Source organism: Mycteria americana, chromosome 9 (genome assembly GCF_035582795.1).
Source record: "Mycteria americana isolate JAX WOST 10 ecotype Jacksonville Zoo and Gardens chromosome 9, USCA_MyAme_1.0, whole genome shotgun sequence".
NCBI classification, from domain to species: domain Eukaryota; kingdom Metazoa; phylum Chordata; class Aves; order Ciconiiformes; family Ciconiidae; genus Mycteria; species Mycteria americana.
In genome coordinates, this window is record NC_134373.1 from 44,577,070 (window position 1) to 44,598,634 (window position 21,565).

Sequence of the window (21,565 nt, forward strand, 5' to 3'; positions counted from 1 at the left end):
GAAGTGGTTGAGTCGCCATCCCTGGAGGTATTTAAAGGACGTTTGGATGAGGTGCTTAGGGACATGGTATAGTGGTGGTCTTGGTAGTGTTAGGTTTATGGTTGGACTTGATGATCTTAAAAGTCTTTTCCAACCTATATGATTCTGTGATTCTGTGAAAAGTTACTTATTAAACTAATGAAAAGGAAGGAGTTTCAAAAAGAGGAGAAATGTGAAAATAAGTCCTTTATTATACAGGGAGCGAGAGGATGGTGGACTTGTGAAGTGTGTGAGTATGAAAGCAGGGGGAAAATCCCTAGAGAAGATAGGAGGGTGGGGGGGAACACCAGTATACCTCCTTCGGTCAAGTATATATGCTTCATAATGATGGGACCATATAAAAATCATCTGCTGCAGTTCTGTGGATCTGTCATTCATGTCTCAAATTCAGGGAGAATATGAACACCCCTTGTCCCATAGCAGAACCCCTTACACTTACAAAGGCATGAAACGAAGAAGAGAAATAAGGGGCACCTCTCTGATAAATGACCCGTATTTTTGGTTTTTAAATCCAAATGTGTCTGTGCATTCAAATTTGTTATTAGTAGTAAATGTGCATTTTAAATTACGTTTAGCAAGTATGTGTTTTCTCATGTCTTTGACAGAGTTCATCCAACCATGAAAATAGCTTGCTATTTCATGCTACTTATGTGGGCTTTCATTGTGTTTCTACTCCCACTATGTTTTCTGGGCCAGCAGACTCTGATGGGAAATCTATCTTTTCTCCCTTGCCCTCTTTTTTACTTATGGTAAAAGGTTCAGGTTTCTTTTCATTTCTCTTCTAGGTTCTTATGGTTCAGGTTTCTTTTCATTTCTCTAATGTTTTACTGCTGTAGTTGAATTCTTCTTTGCTTCTATTGAGTTTGACATAATGGTAGTGGAGGCAGGTTTTAACCTTCCGCAATGAGTTAAGCAGGAGAAAAGACTGGGCTACTGGCCAAAATGTAAGCTTTTCTGGATACTTGCCACTGGTTCAGTATGGAAATCTTGAGCGGCAAGGTTTCCTGATGCTACATTTCACTCCAGGAGGAATCATAGTTTTAAATATTTCATACTTCAGGAGGAGCCAGATTTTTTTGACACAACCATAAAAATGAAATAAATTGTTATGCAGAAGTACAGTCTAGGCTGTGTGCAAAGGTTAATGGAATGCCTGAAAAACATTTTGAGGCAATAGAAGAAAAAGCATGTCGTACTATTGGTATTTCTTAGAATACAAGCACTTGAATTTGAGCATCAGATCTTAAATTTCTTGTGAATGTGAGGCTAAGCTGGAAGAATGCAAAGTTGTATGAGTACTTCATTATCCTGCAGGGCTGAAGCTGCAGTGCAGTTGATGTGAAAGAAGAATAGTTGGTGCTGCTTCTGACTGGACAAGCCTCAGAGTTCTAAGCAGCAGTCTGTATGTTTGCATTTTGTTAGCATTCTAATGTGCCAGAATGTTTTACTTAATGATTTGGTCAGTTGAGTGTAGAATCGCCACATACCTGAACATTTAACATTTTAGCCTGGGGAAGACCCACAGTTCGCATAGATATTATTATTTGAACTGGCATTGATTTATTTTATTTTATTTTTAAATCCTGATGCCCTTTCATCCTATTTTGTATTTTCCTCTGTTGCATTCAAGTGTTCAAAATGCATTGAGTGTTGGCTTAACCTTTAATAAATATTTGTTGTTCAGTTATTTTGTGAGAGTTTAAGTATTGAAAACATTTTAAATGAAACAGAGTAATTTCACTATTAAACATACAAAACCCAGTATATATTTGCAAAGTGTTCTTATCCGAGCACATTAACATAGTTTTATGAAACATTACTCAGTAGGTCTTTAGGAGTATAAATTCTTCACACCTTCAGTTATTGCAGGAGACCTTGATTAACTACAGTCTTGAGGATCTAAAGATGCACTCTGATAACACTCAGCCACCAAACGGGAATATTTGGCGCACTCTAGATAATGCAGTTAGTGTTGTTTCAGCTTTCATTGAGTGAATCACTGCAGCAGTGGAAAACTACTGTTCTGTAATGCAGCATCCAAAAACACCTGTGTGGTCTTTAGTTGTCTTTTAGCTGAGGATCTGTCTAGCTCTATGTTGCTTGTTTTGCAGCATCTGAAATTTTCATAGCAAAAAAAGCACATCTTACTGCCAAAAAGTTTCACATAATATTGAGAAAGTATTTGTAAATGTTTTCTGGTTGGTTTATAATGACATCAGAAACAAATTAAAAAAAAAAAAAGCCTTTATTTGAGCCTCTGATTTACTTTATACTACAGTACACTGAAATACTTTTAAAAACGTAAATCAGTATGTTTAATATAATCTGAAATTTTGTTCATATACTCTACTGGCTCTGATCAAACATGCATCTAGCCTTGTATGCTCTTTCTGACAGTGAAATGTAGTAGGTACTTAAGAAAGGAGTAGTATATAGCTCAGTAGGTGGAAGCTTTCTATCAAGATTAGTTTGCCAGGTATGTGAGTGCAGGCTGATTGTCATCATAATGTAGCTAAGCTATCTATTTTAGGTGAGCTAGATCAGTGAACAACATTGAATTTTTATCATTTATGCTTCACAAATATACAGGATGTTTGGTCACAAGTAGGCTTGTGGAAAGGCTCCCAACTTTGGAAGAACTGTGCAAGTTTTTTCAAAGAATTGAATTTTGAATTCTTTTTGTAAAATGCTAGTCTTTAATAATGTGAATTATCGAAACGATGCATTTAAAATTTTTCTTGCTCTAGATGGTATTTTTACTTCTTAATGGGCTTTTGTTGTCTCCATGTTTACAGAATGGTTTGAAAAGTTGCACGATATGTTATAGAATTTTAATTTTTAAAAGAAGTTGAGAAGTTTTGGTGAAGTAGTAGATTCTTCATATAAAGCCATAAATGTTTTGGTGGTTGCTTTTGTGGGTCGGTGGGGTTTTTTTGTCTGTCCCCCCCCCCCCCGCACAAACTGCATAGATCTAAAGATACACCTGGATTCTTAAGAACATTTTCTTGCCTCCTTTCTCAGATGTTTTTCCCAGTCTGAGAAGCTATGTTGTTTGGCTCTTTTAGACAAATAATATTCCTTAAATTTAACAAATTATCCAGTGAAGAAATACTTGAATATCTGCTGGCCCAAAATACCGTTTGCGTATTACAATTATAATGCATATTAACATGAGGGCACCATTTTCCGCTGATATGTAGTTTAGTTGGTTTTTTTTTCTCTCTTTTTCAGCAACTATAACAAGTTCATCAGAAAATGATGATCGTAGTGGATCCAGTTTGGAATGGAGCAAGGATGGGAGTCTGAGAGCTGGAAAACATCAAGGGATTAGTCATGATCGAAGAACAGATAATTGTTCACCAGTTGCAGAAGAGGAAGCTGTTGGATCTACTGAGAATTTGCCAAAAGAAGTACCAACAGGAGAAGGTCCCGTTCCTTATGCTCAAAGTTCTGGCTCTTTAATAATGCCTCGTCCAAACTCCGTTGCAGGTAAAGTCCTGAGGCAGAAAAAAGGATGTTCTTAAAGACAGGACATTTCTGTTGAATCTTTCTGTTGAAGTTATGTTGTTAGCATGAAAGTACTTTTATAGGACAAAAAGAAAAAAGCATAGGTTCTAAACTGAATAGATGAGCATTACCCAAGTTGTTTAAAATTGTCATAGAGAGGACTTTTATGCTCGCATTTGCTAGATCTGTAAATCTGACTAACACCAAGATTAAAATCATACTTTGATTTCTGTTGAACAAGTGCGTATATATTTTTTAAAGAAGTATGTGAAATTCTGCCTTCTAGTTGAACCATTCATTCAGAAAATGTGGGTCTGTTCATCTGTGACCTTACCATTACTTTTTCTAAGTGTTGTGAAATAGGCAAATCTCTGAAAAAGCACTATTAGTAGAGCCCATCAAATTCTAACAGTAATGGGCAATTCTATTACATAAATATAACCCTGCAAGAAAAATGTTCTGATGCATGGGTGCCATATATGTGGCGGTAGGGTTAGCTAGCTAAAAATTCAAAATTAAAAAACTTGGTAAATGCAGAGTGAAGAAAACTTCAGTAATGAGGTTAGGGCTTGGGAGTTGGTGATTCCTAGAGGGAGGAGGGGAGGATATTATACTTCATTCCAGCTGGAAAATACTGTCAGCAAAAGGGAGTATTTTTAGTAAAAAAGATGAAACAAAAATTGATGCATGGGGTTTTCTTAGTATGATAAGAAGTATAGGGGAAATACTGCTAGTAAACCAACTTTTGAAATTGTCAATGGTAAAATTTTGGCAAAGAACATGCTACCAATTTTGATGAGAATCTTTTAAGTTCTGACAATGCCATTTTAAATTTTGGAAAGTTATAGTTTGTAATATGAGCAGTAGTTCTGTGTTCTCATTGTGAAGGCACAAACATGTTGGTTCAGCTGGGGAAAAAAAAAAAGAAGCATTCTCCATTTCATTTTCAAAGGAAGTATATAATGTGTTTATTCCAGAAAATTCCAACAAATTGTAATAGATTGGAATTGCAACAGAAAGAGATGCTAATATGCAGCTCAGTAAATGTTATCAAGAACTTAAGACTTGTCAGTAATAGCCAAAATCCAATGCTTTAAAAAAAAAAAAGGCAGTCCTACATTTATAATGCTTCATGAAGTGTCACGAAAGATGCTGAAACACATGCTGCAGTCTTAATAAAGGTAATTTGAGGTTTTAAAATAACATGAAAATTATTAGCACATTGTTTCAAAATTCTACGGTTGAAGGATTATTTTTCGGCAACATATTATGATATGAATACAATAATTCCCAGGTTCACAGGGGGAGAGAGAGTACCACGGTTCTCCATAGAACTGCTGTTATCACAGAACAAAGCTTTCTGGCTTTCTGCTATGTTTGTTCATTAGACTCATCCTGTTGACAAAAGTGAATGTCTTAAGTGAACAGCAGCAAACAATTGTAATGAATTTGCATGTGTCTAGCTATTTTACATAGCTATAAAATTACAAATGTTAGAAACAATTTTTGAGTCTGCTTTGAAAAAAGCTTTATTTATCTGCAATTTGCCTCTTGAATGAGCTGTGTTATAGTTTTATAGTGCTGAAAAACTAATGCTCTGTGCAAATTGTCCTGTGTCAAAGGAAATGTAGTATCCTGATCTTAGATGTTCTAGTATCTGATAGTGCAGAGATTTTGGCTACAGATTTTTGTGAAATCTAGTGTGCTTTTAAGCTGTAAATGACTGTTTTCTGGCTTTTGAGTGCCAGTGCTAAATATCTCTCTTTAAAAACTGGATGCTTGGTGCTATGCATGCAAGAAATTAAATAGTTAACCTGCAATATCCTTGCAGATAAGGGCAACTGAAGAAATTTTTCCTAGATGAACGTGGGATTGGAAGTTGTGACACCTCCAATGCCTTCTAGAGAAGTAGGAATGTTGTTTTAGGAATCACTGAATTGTGCCTTGCTGTTACTGCTCCCCCTTTTATTATGTCTCACTTGCTGTTTTGGAGTTCTGAGATGGACTATAACCATGCCATGCTCCTGCTTTTCCTTTTATCTTATGTTGTTCTCTTCCTGAAGAAAAATTCCTGATTCATGAATGTGACGAAGATGATATTCCAACTCTGCATCATAAGCCAAGCTCATGTGTTCTGCTCTGATTATCATTTGGAGCATTGGTATTGTTTGCATGTGATTCATGTTTTTCCCATGTACTTGATCTGCACGTCCATTTAAAACTAGTGCCTTTTGGAGATGGACACTAGTTTTGCTGACTCTAGGACATGACGGGAGGAAGCAGCAACCACTACCTTTTCATGGATATTATAGCACTACTGCATAAATTTTAGGGAATTTCACTCTGGACTCAATGGCTTTGTTGCCAAAGAGGACTGCAGTAACTGCCCTTTCATTGCTATAGCTGTCTGAAGTACAGATCCCCAGATTTTAGCTTTGGCTTCTCATAGACTTATGAGTACCTGAGTTTTCCAAGTGTTAAAAAAAGCATAGACTACTTTAGGTTGTAAGGGGCCCCTGAAGGTTTCTGGTCCACCGTCTCTCTGGAAGCACATCCAATTAGAACAGTTTTCTCAGGGCCTTGTTTAGTTGCATGTTGAGTAACTCCAAGGATGATATTCTCCCACGTCTTTGGGCAGCTTTTTTGGGTATCCTCAGTGATTTTTTTTTCCTTTATATCTACTGTGCATTTCCCATGTTCCAACCTGTGTTCATTGCCTCTCATCCTGTTACTGTGCCCCTCCAAGAAGAGTCCGATTGTGGGCTGCTGTTAGGTAAAGAATGACAGTAAGCTGCTGTCTTAGCTATCTCTGTTCAAAGCTGAACAAATTCAATTCAAACCTGAGACCTCCCTCCCAGTTTGATGCAAAGGAGTTCTGCTCAGCCTCTCACACTTTTAAAGTGACATCCACAGGAGCATTGGCTTTTTTGGCTCTGACTCTTTTTCTAGTCTTTAAATTCTTTCATTTCATTGTGTTAGTATTCATTCATTGCATTCAGGATTTCTTTCATTGCTGTAAATTTGGACTGGACTTTAATTTTCAGGCTGGACTTCTGGTAGTTTAGTACCAAATACCTTGACTCTGAACACCCCACTGCAAACCCCGTTCACATCTTACAATTCGGTTCTGTAGTTTTGACTTCCCTGCTTTACCCTAGGAAGAGGTGATATTCAGTTAATGCTCAGTAAGTCTGTATGTTTCTTGTACTGGGGAGCCCAGAACTGGACACAGTACTCCAGATGTCGTCTCAGCAGTGCTGACTAGAGGAGGAGGATTGCCTCCCTGAACCTGCTGGCAACGCTCTTCCTAATGCAGCTCAGGATGCTGTTGGCTGCCTTTGCCACAAGGGAGCATTGCAGTCTTATGGTCAGCTTGTTTACCATCGGGACCCTAAGGTCCTTCTCTGCACAGCTGCTTTCCAGCCTGTCAGTCCCCATTGTGTACTGCTGCCTGGGGTTACTCCTTCTCAGCTGGAGGACTTTGCGTTTCCCTTGGTTGAACTTCATGAGATTCCTCTCAGCCCAGTTCTCCAGCTTGTCAAGGTCCATCAGCATGCCAGCACAATCGTCTGGTGTATCAGCCATTCCTCCCAGTTTTGTATCGTCTGCAAACTTGGTGAGGTTGCACTCTGTCCCATCATGTAGATCATTAATGAAGATGTTAAACAGTATTGGACCCAGTGTTGACTGCTGGAGTACACCACTAGTGAGTTACCTCCAGCTGGACTGTGTCACTAATCACAACCCTCTGTGCCCATCCATTCAGCCAATTTTGGGTCCACCTCACTGTGCACTTACATAACCTGTACTTCATCAGCTTGTCCATGACAATGTTACAGGAGACAGTGTCAGAAGCCTTACTAAAGTCAAGGTAGACAACATCCACAGCTCTCCCCCCATCCACCAAGCCAGTCATCATCTTATAGTATCATAGTATCACAGAATGGTTTGGGTTGGAAGGAACCTTTAAAGGTCACCTAGTTCCAACCCCCCTGCTGTGGACAGGGGCATCTTTCACTAGATCAAGTTGCTCAGAGCCCCATCCAGCTTGTGTTCAGTTAAGAGCTCCTTGCTTATCCATGCAGGCCTCCTGTCATATTTGCTTCATTGCCTACTTGTTTGGATGGCCCTTTCTTGAGCTTGCAGAAGGTTATCCTTGAGTGTCAACCAGCTCTTTTGGATCCCTCTTCTCTCCAGGACTATATGCCATGGGATTCTTCCAAGCAGAACTCTGAAGAGGTTAAAGTCCGTGCTCCTGAAATCTGGTGTTGTGCTACTGCTTTTTGCTCTGCTCTCTCGTATTAGGATCCTGAATTCCACCATCTCATGGTCACTGCAGCCAAGACTGCCCTCAGCTTTCACATCTGTGACAAGTTCTTCCCAGTTTGTATTGGGTCCAGCAGAGCACCTTTCCTTTTTGGCTTCTCAGTCGTCTATGTCAGGAAGTTGTTGTCAGTGCACTCCAGAAATCTGAATTGCTTATGCCCTGCTGTGTTGTCCCTCCAACAGATGGAAGACTTTGGCTTTGATATCAATTTGAAAACTGCTTTTTCTAATGTGAATATTCATTTGCTTTATTTCTGGTGAAAAAGTATATATCCCTGATATAACTTGGCAAATATGTTCTCTGGATTTTCAGTTCTTCTTTTGTATAGCTATCATTTTGGTTTAAAAACTGAAGAAAACAAAAAATGTTACCCAGAATTCTGTAGGATTTGATACAAAAAGAATATAAATATTTCCTCACAGGTAGTGTACTAGCAGTTAGTATCTGAACCTGTTCCTAACGCTTCTGACCTCACTGATATGGTTGTTCTCATAGTAAAAAAGGAAACTGTATTAACATGAGAACTGCTTACCATGAGAGGAAGTTAAGGCAGACATGAGGGCCGTCTGAAAGGGGAAAAATCCAAGTAAATCTTCAGTGAACTTGATTGAAAAGCATTTTGTAAATGTTATAACATGAATGACCTCAACCACTGCCATTGTCTAGAAAAACTTATCTCTAAGTACTATGTTGAGGAAAGAACTGTAATAAATAATAATGTTCTTTGTAACTTACGCTGAGAGAAAAATAAGCTTCAATCCTTTAATACTCTAGCAACAAGTTCAACCAAACTGGAAGATCTGAGTTACTTGGATGGGCAAAGAAATACTCCTTTACGCACTTCAATTCGCTTACCTTGGCACAACACTGCTGGTGGAAGAGTGCAACAGGAAAGTAAAGGTATACATATTTACATCTGCATCTGTCTTGGCACACTCATACAGTGCTTCAGTAGTTTTGTAGCATGCATGTTCTGTGATCTTTGTAAACACCCCCGTTCTACAAAGTGTTATTTTAGAGTGCTCCTGACAGATCACTCAACATGTCTGAAAATGAGATGCTTGCTTACAGTTTTTCCTGCATAATGCTGTGGTTTAGAAATTGAACGTATGACTTTTAATAAGAAATCAGTAAATTGTTTATCTAAGCATGCATGGGCAGTGCCGATCATGTAAGTCTGCAAACTGAAGTTGTGTAATACAGTGTTCAGGAATTGTACTGAATACTTTCTTGACTGACAGATTTATCATGTGACATTCAGGTAAGAGTGTACTGCAACTTAAGAAATACTATGCTGAATTTAAAATCTTCAAGAGGCTGTCATTAGAATTCTGTTTTAGGAAGAAAACTGATCTACTACCATTAGACTTATTTATGACTAATATATAATTCAATATCTCTGGTCTTTGAGTCTGAAATTAGCAGGTTTATGTTAAATGCAAGTGATGTATGCAATTTTTTGTTTTCTCCTCTTAACTAACTTAGTCATCTGCAGGCTCTGTTAGTTTACCGATGTCGCAAATGGGTGATTTAGACCGCTTAAAGAACCACCATCAAAGGTATCAGCAAAAGTGGTTTTATTGAAATATGATGTTGTAAAAGTGCGACTTAACAAAGTTTGATGGCAAGGTGTAACAATGATTCGAAACTACCAGGACAAAAATCAAAGTTACCAAGACAAGATCTTAGTGCACTATAACACAAGGTTACGCGTGATATCGGTCACTTACAAAAGATCTGCAGTGTGTGAGAGGTCTCTGCCTCAAGGAGCAACCTTGAGGGCGTTCAGCTCAAGGGGAGATCGCCGCTATGCAGCCACGCAGCTTAGCAGGGAGAGCTCAAAGGTGGCTCACTTAGGCTGCCATATTTATGGAATAAAGTGGTTGGCTCGTAGTCAAATTACATGCGATGGAAAAGGTATGCTTGAGACTCCTTCTGCTCACAGCTTCCTTTGTTCCTTGATGAGTGAGTCTTGGGAAAGCCACCTGCTGTTCATGTGTTAATTGCATGATCTGTGTTCCAAGCTCATATCCATCGATGGTCACTGTGCCACTCTGCTCCTTTGTGGGTTCTCAGAGAACAGACTGGAATTAGAGAAGTTCTTGGCCTGATTGCAGCTTAGGCCTTTACCTCCTTTGGAGCCCGAACCAAACTACTGCTGGTTTGGTCAAGGAGTCAAGTGCATCCGTCACAACCAATAACAATTAAAAGCAGAAAAATTTAAGCAAATTCCTGGTAAAACTGATCTTGAGATTGTATATAGATGCTATGCTGTCCTCTTTCATTTGTTTTTTCATAGGCCTAGATTAATGCTGAAACAGCATTTGTGTGACATTATATTTGGTTAATGAACCCTCAGAACATTACGTTAGTGAACATTATCATTTCTGTAAATTCTAATGTATTTTATGCAACCAAACCCAAATTCTTCTCTCTATAAGTCTTGTCAGGTGTCTGCCAAATATTAAAGTAATCAAACATGACTACACTTTCAGCTGTGCTGTGTAATTTCTGTTCTTGTGGCTTCAAAAGTATAGGAAAACAGGGTAGTAATTTTTTTTTTTTACATTACTTTAAAAATACAGGTTTTTTTTAAAACAGAAAAATTTATTTATTCTCTGTATCTTTTTCTGTTCCTCTGTAAATGTCTTTACAGATCTGAAGACCTGATACTGAGATGTTCAGCAGTGTAGTTCACTCTAAACTGAAAACTGTTTGGCACTTCCCCATTTATAGAATTATTAATGCATTTTTAAGAAAACTTCTGGATTCTGCAACTTAAATTATACTTGTAGCTTCTCTCCTCTAGAATTTAATTCACATAGGAATTATGGAGGTGACCTGAACTGAGCAAATCAGTCTTTATTGTTTTCATGATGAAAGCTGTAGAAGTCTGATTATGAACACTGTTAACAAGGTCACTGACTGGAGTGATCTACTGAAACAGTGATTGAAATGATCTTCTGAAACAGTGGTGTTTTATTGCATGTTGAGTTTCTTCTAATAAACTTTTCTCCCTGCCACCTCTTCTCAGCTCGTTTCATCCCCTATAAGCCTCAAGACATTTTGCTGAAGCCACTATTGTTTGAAGTGCCAAGCATAACAACAGACTCGGTGTTTGTTGGAAGAGAATGGCTGTTTCAAGCCATTGAAGAAAAATTGAAGAATACTGATCCAGCAGAGAACAGCGGAGCAGTCATTACTGGAAATGTGGGATTTGGGAAGACTGCAATTATTTCACGGCTGGTGGCACTTAGCTGCCATGGAAGTCGCATGAGGCAAATAGCTTCAAATAGCCCTAATTCATCCCCCAAAAGTATGTTCGTTTTCTGAGTAATTGTTCGGGCTGTTGTACTGATAACAAGAGTTGAGTGTTGTTTGCTTTTTTGGCTGAAGGTAGTTGGGCCTCATCAACTCCTTGGCAAATACTTGTTTCCTCCAGTAAGGAAAGGAAACTGTTAAAATTGTATGCTTTGACTAATACCTTCCACATAAATATAGTGTGGGCCTAGCCCATCAAAAGCGACTGTAAAATGGAGGCAATGTGTAGAATCTTTTCCTTCTGTTAGGCAGTGTCCCCCCTAAACTCTGTTGGTAGTGTGACTGTAGTAGCTTGTTCTCCTATTAGTTTGGAAAGAGAGGTGTGACATGTTTCTTCCCCACTGTGTACCCTGTGCTTTTCAGTACCACACGTTTTCCATAGAATTTCAGTAGAGGCAAGAATAAAGCTATGGAGAAACCCATTCTATCTTCTACTGGGATCCATAGGATTCTATCACCTGACCAACCCAGTGCCTACCTTAACTGGAAGGATAGTGTGGCTGCTTATTACTGCTACTTCCCCTGCTGACATTTCAAATAATAATAGTGATAATGATAAATTGTTTCTATTTACCAAGAGCTCAGTCATATAATAACTATTGGTTTAAATGAGTCATTGCATATGCAATTTTCGTAGGGAAGCTCTTCACATCAGTGCGGTTTTGCTTTCAGTTATTCTATAGTTTTGATCTAAAAGCCAGTTGAATTGCTTTAAAATTGTAAAGTTGCAAATATGTGCCTGCGTTTATCAGACTAGTTGCAGGCTTCTTTTAATGCTATTGTTCAGTTTTAATTTTTACTCTAGCAGTAAAGATATTCCATGATGTTTTCCTATAAAACAATCTGCTATTGGCAAATTTGGTCCCTTCTGTATTTGTTGTCTTTTAAAAATAGGTGGTGACTCCTGTCAGGAGATTCCCTTAAGTCAGTTACCCCTGTCTGCTCCTCCAGCAAGTGGTACCAATACAATGAAGACTCTGAATTGTCCTGGTACTCCTGAATACCAAAATCAAACAGGTGATTCTGTGAGACGGCTTGCTTCAAAGGTGAGTTTTCACTTATTAATACATTTTCAGTATGTTAGGAAAACTCTAACCTGGGGAAAGACAGTCTGCTTTACAGAGCCTCCTGGGTATGCCAGCAGTCAGTGATGGGCGAACAGGCAGTAGCCTTGGACACTTCTAAAAGATTTGAACATTTCATAACTGGTGACCCCAGCTTACCTACCTTTTCTACCTTTCAGGTTATTACTTGAATTCTGCTTGGTCTTAGAAAGAGTTACGTTACACACATAGAACAGATGTGAAATTTTTATGGGAGGTTGGGATCTTTTATTTGCAAAAGGGGTCATGTGTTCTCTACAAGTAGATGCTCAGTGTACCTTCCAAAAGCAAAATTCTGGGGGGAAAAAAAAGAAGATAAAATGTTTGGTCTGTGTATAATCCATCTATATTCACTGATGCAGGTTGACTCTGAATGTAATCTATTTTCCATACTCTGAGAGTCTGAAGTAAGCAATTAAAAGTTATTTTTGCATTAGATTATTATAAGTGTTTTATTTTTTGCTTAAGTAGTAAAAGTAATTCATGTCTGAATTGCATACTTTATGCAAATAGTTGTGAGGAAAAGACAGGGTTATTGTTGCAGTCTTTAAGGTGATGATTATTTGGAAACAATGTTATGAAAGCCGCTGAAGTGCAGACTTTTTATTTACTGTGAACACCATGTTTTCCTTGTGGTTTGATTTTTTTCAGACATATGGCCTATGTTATCTTTTTATTTTTAAGTAATACACACCTTTGCAATAATCACAATAAAGCCAGTTGTCCTCTTTTTCTGTTTGCTATATGAGGATGTCTTTAATAGCTGTCTGTCATTTACTTTTGCCTGATGATGATCAAATTAGTCCTTGCATCATTAAAGCGTGTGACACAATGTTGTTAAATTACAGCTAATAGGTTGCTTAGTCGGACCCTCAAGTTGTTTTTCTTGTGTTACTTAGTTACTTAGCTGTTTACCCACTGTATCCAAACGGCATGAATTCAAATTACTGTTTTCGTACCAGAATCTGAACATTTTTATTTCTTTTCCTGTTTGCATGCCCTACAGGGTCAAAATCTATTTCATTGTCCTCCTTTCTGTGTCTCTGACACAGACCATCTGAGACCATTTGCGGAGTTGGATAATTATTCTAACACTGAAAAATATTTTGTAGTTGAAAGAGAAATTTAGTAACACTTCATCATAATTGGACTAACTAGTAACCAACTTAAATATTGAAGGAGTAACACTTTTTTCTTTAAATTCTCCAGGTTGTTGCTTATCACTACTGTCAAGCTGACAACACATATACGTGTCTTGTCCCAGAGTTTGTGCACAGTATTGCAGCTTTACTTTGTCGTTCAAATCAATTAACAGCATACAGAGATCTTCTAATAAAAGAGCCTCACTTACAAAGCATGCTTAGCCTGAGATCTTGTGTCCAAGATCCAGCAGCAGCTTTTAAAAGGGGAGTGTTGGAACCACTTTCAAACCTCAGGAAAGGTAGGTTAAGCAGGAAGTGACTTGGAAACTGAATCTAAACTGCATAAAAAGTGAAAAAATTCTAAGAATATGTATTTTAATGCTCTAAGAGAAATAAATAAATTGGAACATTCCTGGAGAAGGGGATTCCTTAGTTGTGGTAGTTGTTTGTAACAATAATAGGTAGGTTTTTAACAGTTGTTTCGTGTTTTAAAATAAGATTCTATGAAACTTATTAAAGATCATGGAAACTTTACATTTATTTCTTTGCCTGAAAACTCAAGGATAACTTTGTAGCTTGAAGTTAAGGCTGGCACATATGCATTAAAGGATTTTGTTTTCAGATTAGATGCTTTTGAGTTTTGTCACACTCTTGTTTTGTAACTTTCTGTGCCTAAACACCTGCAAAGCAGATGTTTCTTGCTTACTTTTAAAACTGATATGGCAATTTTCCAAGAAAACGTGTAACATGATTTTCGTATTTAAAAAAAACCAACCAAACAAAAAACAACCTAGCAAAATCCTTCTTGAAAACAGCTAGCTTCACAGTATATGCCAGCTTGAGCAGGTACTTGATATATGGCAAGGCAGGGAGGAGATTTGCCTGTGTGTGAACAGAGCATGTGTCATTCCTATGAAAACTGGTTTGCAGTTCTTGGATTTTGTTGGCTGTCAACAAATATCTGTGAAATCCATTGGCAAATCTTATGTTTACCCCTGGGATTTTCATCCTTAACAAGTGCTCAGAATGAATATTGCTAGTTTCTCAAGCTATTGCAAAATAACCTTTTCTCCTCAGAACGGTAAGTGTAAACCAATGCCTTTATGATTTTTGCAATTTGTAAACTTTTTTTTTGTTTGGTAAGTCCAATAAATGGTAAGTTTTCAGTAAATAGCTAATAATTAAAAGCAGTGTTAACTAATAGCTTAACCTACATGTGCCTTCTTCCCTTATCCATGCATCTCTTACCTCTTACACGTTAACAGCCTTGTTTAATCTTTTAACTCTTTTAAAATCAGTTGTGAAATAGTTCCATAATAATAGTGCAGTAAAAAACACTATTGTGATTGCTTCCACTTTTTAGCATTTTATGGCAATGTTGTTTTATATGTCCTAATGTTGTTTTTAATCTCCTAAATAATGCTTAAATGCTGTAAGATGTATTGCTGTGCATAAAGATACATTTTTATTTCTTGATGTTCAAAATTTGGGGATAAAAATATGTCACTTAATAGGAGAATTTATATTCATCCTTTCCTTTTTTATTTTCATATTTCAGAGCGGAAGATTCCCGAGGAAGACTATATCATTTTGATAGATGGTTTAAATGATGCTGAATTTCATAAACCTGATTATGGTGATACACTTTCTTCATTTATCACAAACATAATCTGTAAGTTTCCTCCCTGGCTGAAGCTCATTGTGACTGTGAGAACTAACTTCCAGGTAAAAACACCTTTTAGCTTTTTTCTTACCCTCAAAGGCTAAGTGATCTTTTATATCGATGCAGCTGCATTATTAGGAAAAATGCTAGTTTTAGAGGAATTAAAAGTAAAGTCTTTCGGGGTTTTTTCCTTCCTTCCTTTGTTGTTGCACGTTTCTTTACAGTGCACAAGTATGATATTGGAGGACTTTTTTGTTTTGAATCACTTTCTTCAGTATGCTAGTAGAATTGATAATACAAGAAGTGGTCAAATTGGAGTATTCAAGAGTTCAAGAGTGAAATGGGCAAAATAAATGATTGAAAGCTTAAAAAAAAAAAAAGAGTAATTAGAAGCCCATAGTGATTTTCCCTTTAACGTTTACTTGTTGGATTGTATTTCTGCTAGTATTAAGCTCTGGATTTTTACTTTTTAGGGAAGGGATAAGCCACAATTCCACTATGTTGATGAGGTTTGATTTCTGGCCTTATTACCATTGCTCTCTCGTCATCTCTTCATCTGTTTGCTGCTCCTGAAAAAAAAACAGCTTCAAAACTTCTGGTTAAAGCATTTTGTCAGAATTAAGCAGTTAAGACATACCTGCAGAAATCCTGAGAATGTTTAAGTGAGGCCATACAGAATTCCCATTTTTCTGTGCTGGACCGCAATATTCTGAACAAAGTTCTGGTTTTGTTTCCAGGGCTAGTCAGGCTGTTTTAAGATAGTTGCCTTCAGTTTAAAAAAGAAGGCGTGTCTGTTTTAGTCTTTCACCGTATCTCTGAGATAGCACCCTCTATATATTTTGACAGTGCTTGAGATACAGCTCTACCAGTCCTGTACTGCCACTTGGCTAGGTATCCCTCATTCTCAGAGAAGATGACTTGAAGGAGGACTGAAGTCCAGCTCTGTAGTAGCTGTTTCCTAATGCAGTTGAGAGTATATCTGGACAGAAGCAGGCAGATGGCTCCGGAGTTGCTCTGTGCACCAAGCTGACAAGGTGCAAGGCAGTGCTGATGTGAAGTCTGTTTTGACAATGTTAAGGTGCAGCTGTGCTTCAGTACGGCCTTCTGAGAGTTTATTTATTTCATATCTGCCCTCTTGCCACTAGGACTCAAAGCGTTTAACTGGCTGAAGAGTTTAGTGCTCAACTAAATTTTTTATTTTTAACAAGGGATTTCTGTAGTAGGGGCTTTTCCTGTCTGGAGAAGTGTGCGTCTGTGATCAAAACATCTGTCTGGATGGTACCTTTCTGGTACATTGTTACTGGAAGATGTAACAATGAGGAGATTCTTTTCTCTCTTGTCATTTGCGAATATTTCTTAATAAATCATTCCTTCTTAATAGATCATTCCTTCTACCTCCTCCCTTCCCCTGGCCTGTCTTAGGGTCCAACTCTGGTAACTGTTTTCTGTTCCCTTAATTTTGAAGTGGTCATTTCTATAGCTCATCCCCTTCAATTGCCTTGCTGAGCTTGGTCAGGAAAATATTTGAGACCTTCCTATGAAAAATGATGAAATGTAGAAATGCTGTTTTACCTGTTGTCAGGGGACAATATTTGCAAAGCCATCACAGAGATACTGAATTTCTTTTTAATCTGTCTGGTACTCATTACAGAAGAGAAATATAGCAAAGCTGTATTGTTGAGTTTTCAGTGCTGGAATACTGTAATGCCTGTGTGGTTTGTTTGTTTTTGTTTTTTTTTTTTTTCTTTTCTCCCCCCCCCCCCCCCCCCCCCCCCAATAGGAAGTAGTAAGTTCGCTGCCCTTTATCGCAATATCCCTGGACAATTTTCCAGACAACAAAGAAATTCATGATGACTTGAATGCTTATATTCAGTACAGAATTAATAACAGCCAGGAAATTATAAACAACATATCTTTAAATGGAAAAGCTGATGCAGCTATTATTGGGAAAGTGAGTAACCACCTGATCATGAGAAGCCTGGGATCTTATCTCTATTTGAAACTCACTCTGGATCTTTTCCAAAAAGGTCACTTAGTAATCAAAAGTGCAAGCTACAAGGTTGTTCCAGTGTCTCTATCAGAACTGTACTTACTTCAGTGCAATATGAAGTTCATGACAAACTCTGCTTTTGAGCGAGCCCTGCCAATATTAAATGTGGCACTGGCATCCCTACATCCCATGACAGATGACCAGATTTTCCAAGCTATTAATGCAGGCCAAATAAATGGTGAACAACAATGGGAAGACTTCAGCCAAAGGATGGAAGCCCTTTCATGTTTTCTGATAAAAAGACGTGACAGAACACGTATGTTCTGCCATCCTTCCTTCAGGGAATGGCTTGTTTGGAGAGCAGACGGTGAAAATACTGACTTCTTATGTGAGCCAAGGTAAATGAAACCTGCAGTAAATCATGTTCAAATAGCTGCAATTATGTTTTATATAATTGGTTGCAACAGTTGGTGAGAGGAGAGAGTAATGTTAAAACACAAGCATGCCTAATTTTTTCCAAAGTGAAAACTTTTGTATATTTAGAGGTAGACTTGACCAGAAGTATCAGAGGTTATTGACTTTGTAGAATTTGTAAATTTGCATTTGAATTTGCTACCTTCATGGGGAAATGAGAGTATTATGTTGTTACTAATATAGCAAAATTGTTGAGATTTCATTTCAGTTTGTTCCACCTCACCTTCTTTGACTTAGAGAACATGCATTAGTTAAAGTGGAGTCAATAAGCTGTTACTGTACATGCACATTCTCGCAGTCTGCATCTTCCATTTTTTTTTTATATTCTTCAGGGTTTTAGGTTTTTTGTTTTTACAAAAGAAGCAATAATGCTGACACGTAAAATTATCACTGACCTAAGACTTCTCTGTGCTTTCAAGTGTATTTCACAAAAACAGTTCAGTAGGTGGAATTATCAGGGTTGCAGACCGTTTGGCGCCTACTGTTTTTCAACGTTGCTAGCTGCACCCTGGGCCCATTGAATACCTGATGCACAGTGCATGCTCTAACAGAAGGCGGCGTGTTGCCTAGTTTTACTTAAAGCTTCCATTTTTGAAAAGTTCTCTTCAGAAATTTCTGAAGATGGGGTGAGAAGTCCCCCACAACTTCATCCCCCAGATGAATAGTCTAATTAGCTTATGGTTAATTGGCCAGTTCCAGTATATAGTCTGATTAATGTATAATATGTGATAACCTTGTTTTCTCAGGGTTATGCCATTTCCACTGTTTCCTAGAACACTGTCCACCAACTAATGTAGATGTAGAATTACTAAATACATATTTTATCTCAAAATTTGAAAGGATTCAGATCTACTTGTGAAAGGATTGGGTTTTATCTGAGGTACCTGCAGTTTCTGACTGTGAAATGAAACAAGACAAAAGCGGGGCAGAGTGTGAATCGGTGTCCAAAGCTGCATTGGTTCTGACATGGGCCTCTTGTGAGGTGACAGAGAAATACTAGGAGTGTGTTTCAACTTTGAAATTGCCTTTTTTCTATTTGCGTTATTTTGTTATGGAAAGAATTTTGTTGAGATGTAATGGTACATTTCAGTAGTCTGACAAAGAAAGTTGAGCTATTATGACAGGCATACAGATGTGTTAGGATATTTACTGAAAGTATAGTTATAAAAGCAGTTCTCTCTTAATCCTTTTTACTAGGAACGGACATGCTCTACTGGCTTTCATGTTTTCTCGACAAGAGGGAAAGTTAAACCGCCAACAAACTATGGAACTTGGTCATCATATACTTAAAGCTCACATTTTTAAGGTAAAGCTTACAGCTTTAATAACTTTTATGCGTCTTGGAGATTCTCCTCTGAGTTGCTGTAATTTGTTAGAAGCTTACGCAAAATACTTGGTAGTGCTAACAAACAAAATTGTTACTTCTCTTTATACTGATGAGATGTAGATATAAATACTATTTCTAATCCTATAGAGAGATTTCCTGTTATATCATTTCTGTTAGGGTCTCAGTAAGAGGACTGGAATTTCTTCCAGTCATCTTCAAGCCTTGTGGATTGGTTATAGTACTGATGGACTGTCTGCAGCCCTTGCTTCTCTGAGAAACATCTATACACCCAATGTGAAGGTAAGAAAATAAGCATTCATGTACAATCAGTGCTTCATCTGCCACTGTTGCTGTTGATGAATGTTGAAATTAATGTGAAGAAAAAAAGCCACCACTATGCATCTGTAACTGAACTCCTTTATAACATGTCTTCATGTACTTTTTTAAGCTGTTGTTAAAGTCCTGTTCAGTTCTCCTTGATAGTTTTGATGGAAAGAAGGGTTTCACCCCGATTCTGATGTAACCATTCTCTGTAGCGTAGATAAGTGTGTGTATGCATTTTTTCAGGGTGTCAGATATACCACCTGATTTGCTGGGCAGAGTTCAGCTGTATTTTCTTGTATGGGAAAGTATCAAGGGAATTGTAAAAGGGGAAATAGTGTGAGGGTGAAAGGATGTAAAATGCTAGAACTTTGCACTATTATTTGAGTCCCTGGATTATGGATAGGGAAATCCGAGTTGACAAGTTGCAATTTTAGCCAACTTCTAAGCTTTTTGATTGGAAGCTTGCGTACACATGCACACACACATGCTCTTACAATTTTTTTGAGATTGCTTGTTATGCAATCTGGTTCTCTATTAATGGAGTCAGTTACATAAATCTTCATAGTAGCAAATCACACCTTCAAAAATCCTACTATTACAACAGATGAAATTGTGGTGAGAGAGTAGTGAGCTTCAGGGGAGAGGTGAGTCTTGTATTAGGAGTACATAGTTCAGTAATACAATAATTTATTTGCTAACAGATTATTTTAGACTTTCATGTTGCTATATATGTGGTAAAGTCAATGTCTGCCAATAAAATCTGCATCAAAAATTAGGGAGTAACATATGAGTACCTGAATCAAGATGTTAAAGTCTCTTAATAAATTCAGACAAATCTGAGGAAAAATTTGTTTTGTTTAAATTTTAGGTGAGTCGGCTGCTGATCTTGGCAGGAGCAAATGTGAATTATAGGACTGAAGTACTAAATAATGCTCCAGTGCTGTGTGTTCAGTCGCACCTTGGACATGAAGAAGTGGTCACTCTTTTACTAGAATTTGGAGCTGCTATTGATGGAACTTCAGAAAATGGGATGACAGCACTTAGTTATGCAGCCGCTGCAGGTCACATGAACATAGTTTCACTGCTGTGCAAAAAAGGTGCAAAGGTAAGGTGATGCACAAAGACTGCAATGTTTGCAACCAAAAAAATCATGCAAAGGCCTAAGAAAACTGTCGTTCATTACATAATTGTATAATTAACACACATAGACTTGGGGACGAGGAGCCCAGATCATCTACACAGACTTCCATGAAGTATTTTCCATGTGCCACTGATTGCAACCCTCTGGGCCTATCTGTTCAGCCATTTTTGGGTCCACCTCACTGTGTATTTAATGTTACCTGTACTTCATCAGCCTGTCCATGACAATGTTATGGGAGACCGTGTCAGAAGCCTTACTAAAGTCGAGGTAGGCAACATCCACAGCTCTCCCCCCACCTCATCCACCAAGCTGGTCACCTCATTTTAGAAAGCTGTCAGGTTGGTTAAGCATGATTTCCCCTTTGTAAACCCACGCTGACTACTCCCAATCACCTTCTTGTCCTTCGTGCGTTTGGAAATGGTTTCCAGGATTAGTTTCTCCATCACCTTCCCAGCAACTAAGGTGAGGCTGTTTGGCCTTTAATTCCCCAGATCTTCCTTCTTGACCTTCTTGAAGATAGGAATGACATATGCTCTCTTGCAGTGCTCAGGAGCAGCTCCTCTCCGTCGCGGCCTTTCACTAGACTTTTCAACTTTGAACTTTTTTTCTCCTCCCCCCCCCCCCTGCAGGCTGACTATGTAGACAAGAAAGGCCAGTGTGCTTTGGTCCATAGTGCATTGAGAGGGCATTGTGATATTCTTGAATATTTGCTCAATGTTGTTTGGATAACCCCTTCGCAAGAACAAAATTCACTAAGAAAAAGCCATGCACTGCAACAAGCACTAACAGCAGCTTCCAGTATGGGACACTGTCAGGTAGGTAGATAGTTCAAATATTTCCAAATCTGTTTGAATTTATCAGAATCATACAATAGTGCTTGCAGCTATTTTTAAAAGAGGTTTGGAAAGCAGAACTATTTAAACTTCTGATATTTAAAGTAGTATACATTCTTAGCAGCTGTTTTAAATGCTGTAGTTAATTATCCAATAATATTATTTGCCTCAGGGTTTGTTTATATGTAATTTTCTGTCTGCTTTTTCCTCGCTATTCTTGGAAGTTGTCCTAAATCTCTAGTGGTAATGATGATATTCTGTATCAGTGATCCACCCTAGTATGTTTCTACTTCAGGTTGAATTTTTTTTTCATGGTATAACAAATTGTGTATTGCATATACTTGCACATGCTTAACTTTTTAACCTGATGCACA

At 37.9% G+C, this 21,565-nt stretch overlaps 1 protein-coding gene across 41 annotated transcripts in view; it reads left to right on the forward strand.

Annotated features, from left to right (window-relative positions):
* The window catches only part of TANC1 (tetratricopeptide repeat, ankyrin repeat and coiled-coil containing 1), a 132,380-nt gene that overhangs the window by 89,041 nt on the left and 21,774 nt on the right, over positions 1-21,565 (forward strand). For all 41 annotated transcript variants that reach the window (XM_075512284.1, XM_075512285.1, XM_075512286.1 and 38 more), the window contains 11 exons: positions 3,271-3,528; positions 8,648-8,773; positions 10,908-11,189; positions 12,089-12,240; positions 13,507-13,738; positions 14,998-15,164; positions 16,883-17,490; positions 18,764-18,872; positions 19,071-19,193; positions 20,086-20,322; positions 20,988-21,173. In XM_075512284.1, coding sequence (XP_075368399.1) covers positions 3,271-3,528; positions 8,648-8,773; positions 10,908-11,189; positions 12,089-12,240; positions 13,507-13,738; positions 14,998-15,164; positions 16,883-17,490; positions 18,764-18,872; positions 19,071-19,193; positions 20,086-20,322; positions 20,988-21,173 — 2,480 coding nt within the window. The remainder of the gene's footprint in view (positions 1-3,270; positions 3,529-8,647; positions 8,774-10,907; positions 11,190-12,088; positions 12,241-13,506; positions 13,739-14,997; positions 15,165-16,882; positions 17,491-18,763; positions 18,873-19,070; positions 19,194-20,085; positions 20,323-20,987; positions 21,174-21,565) is intronic.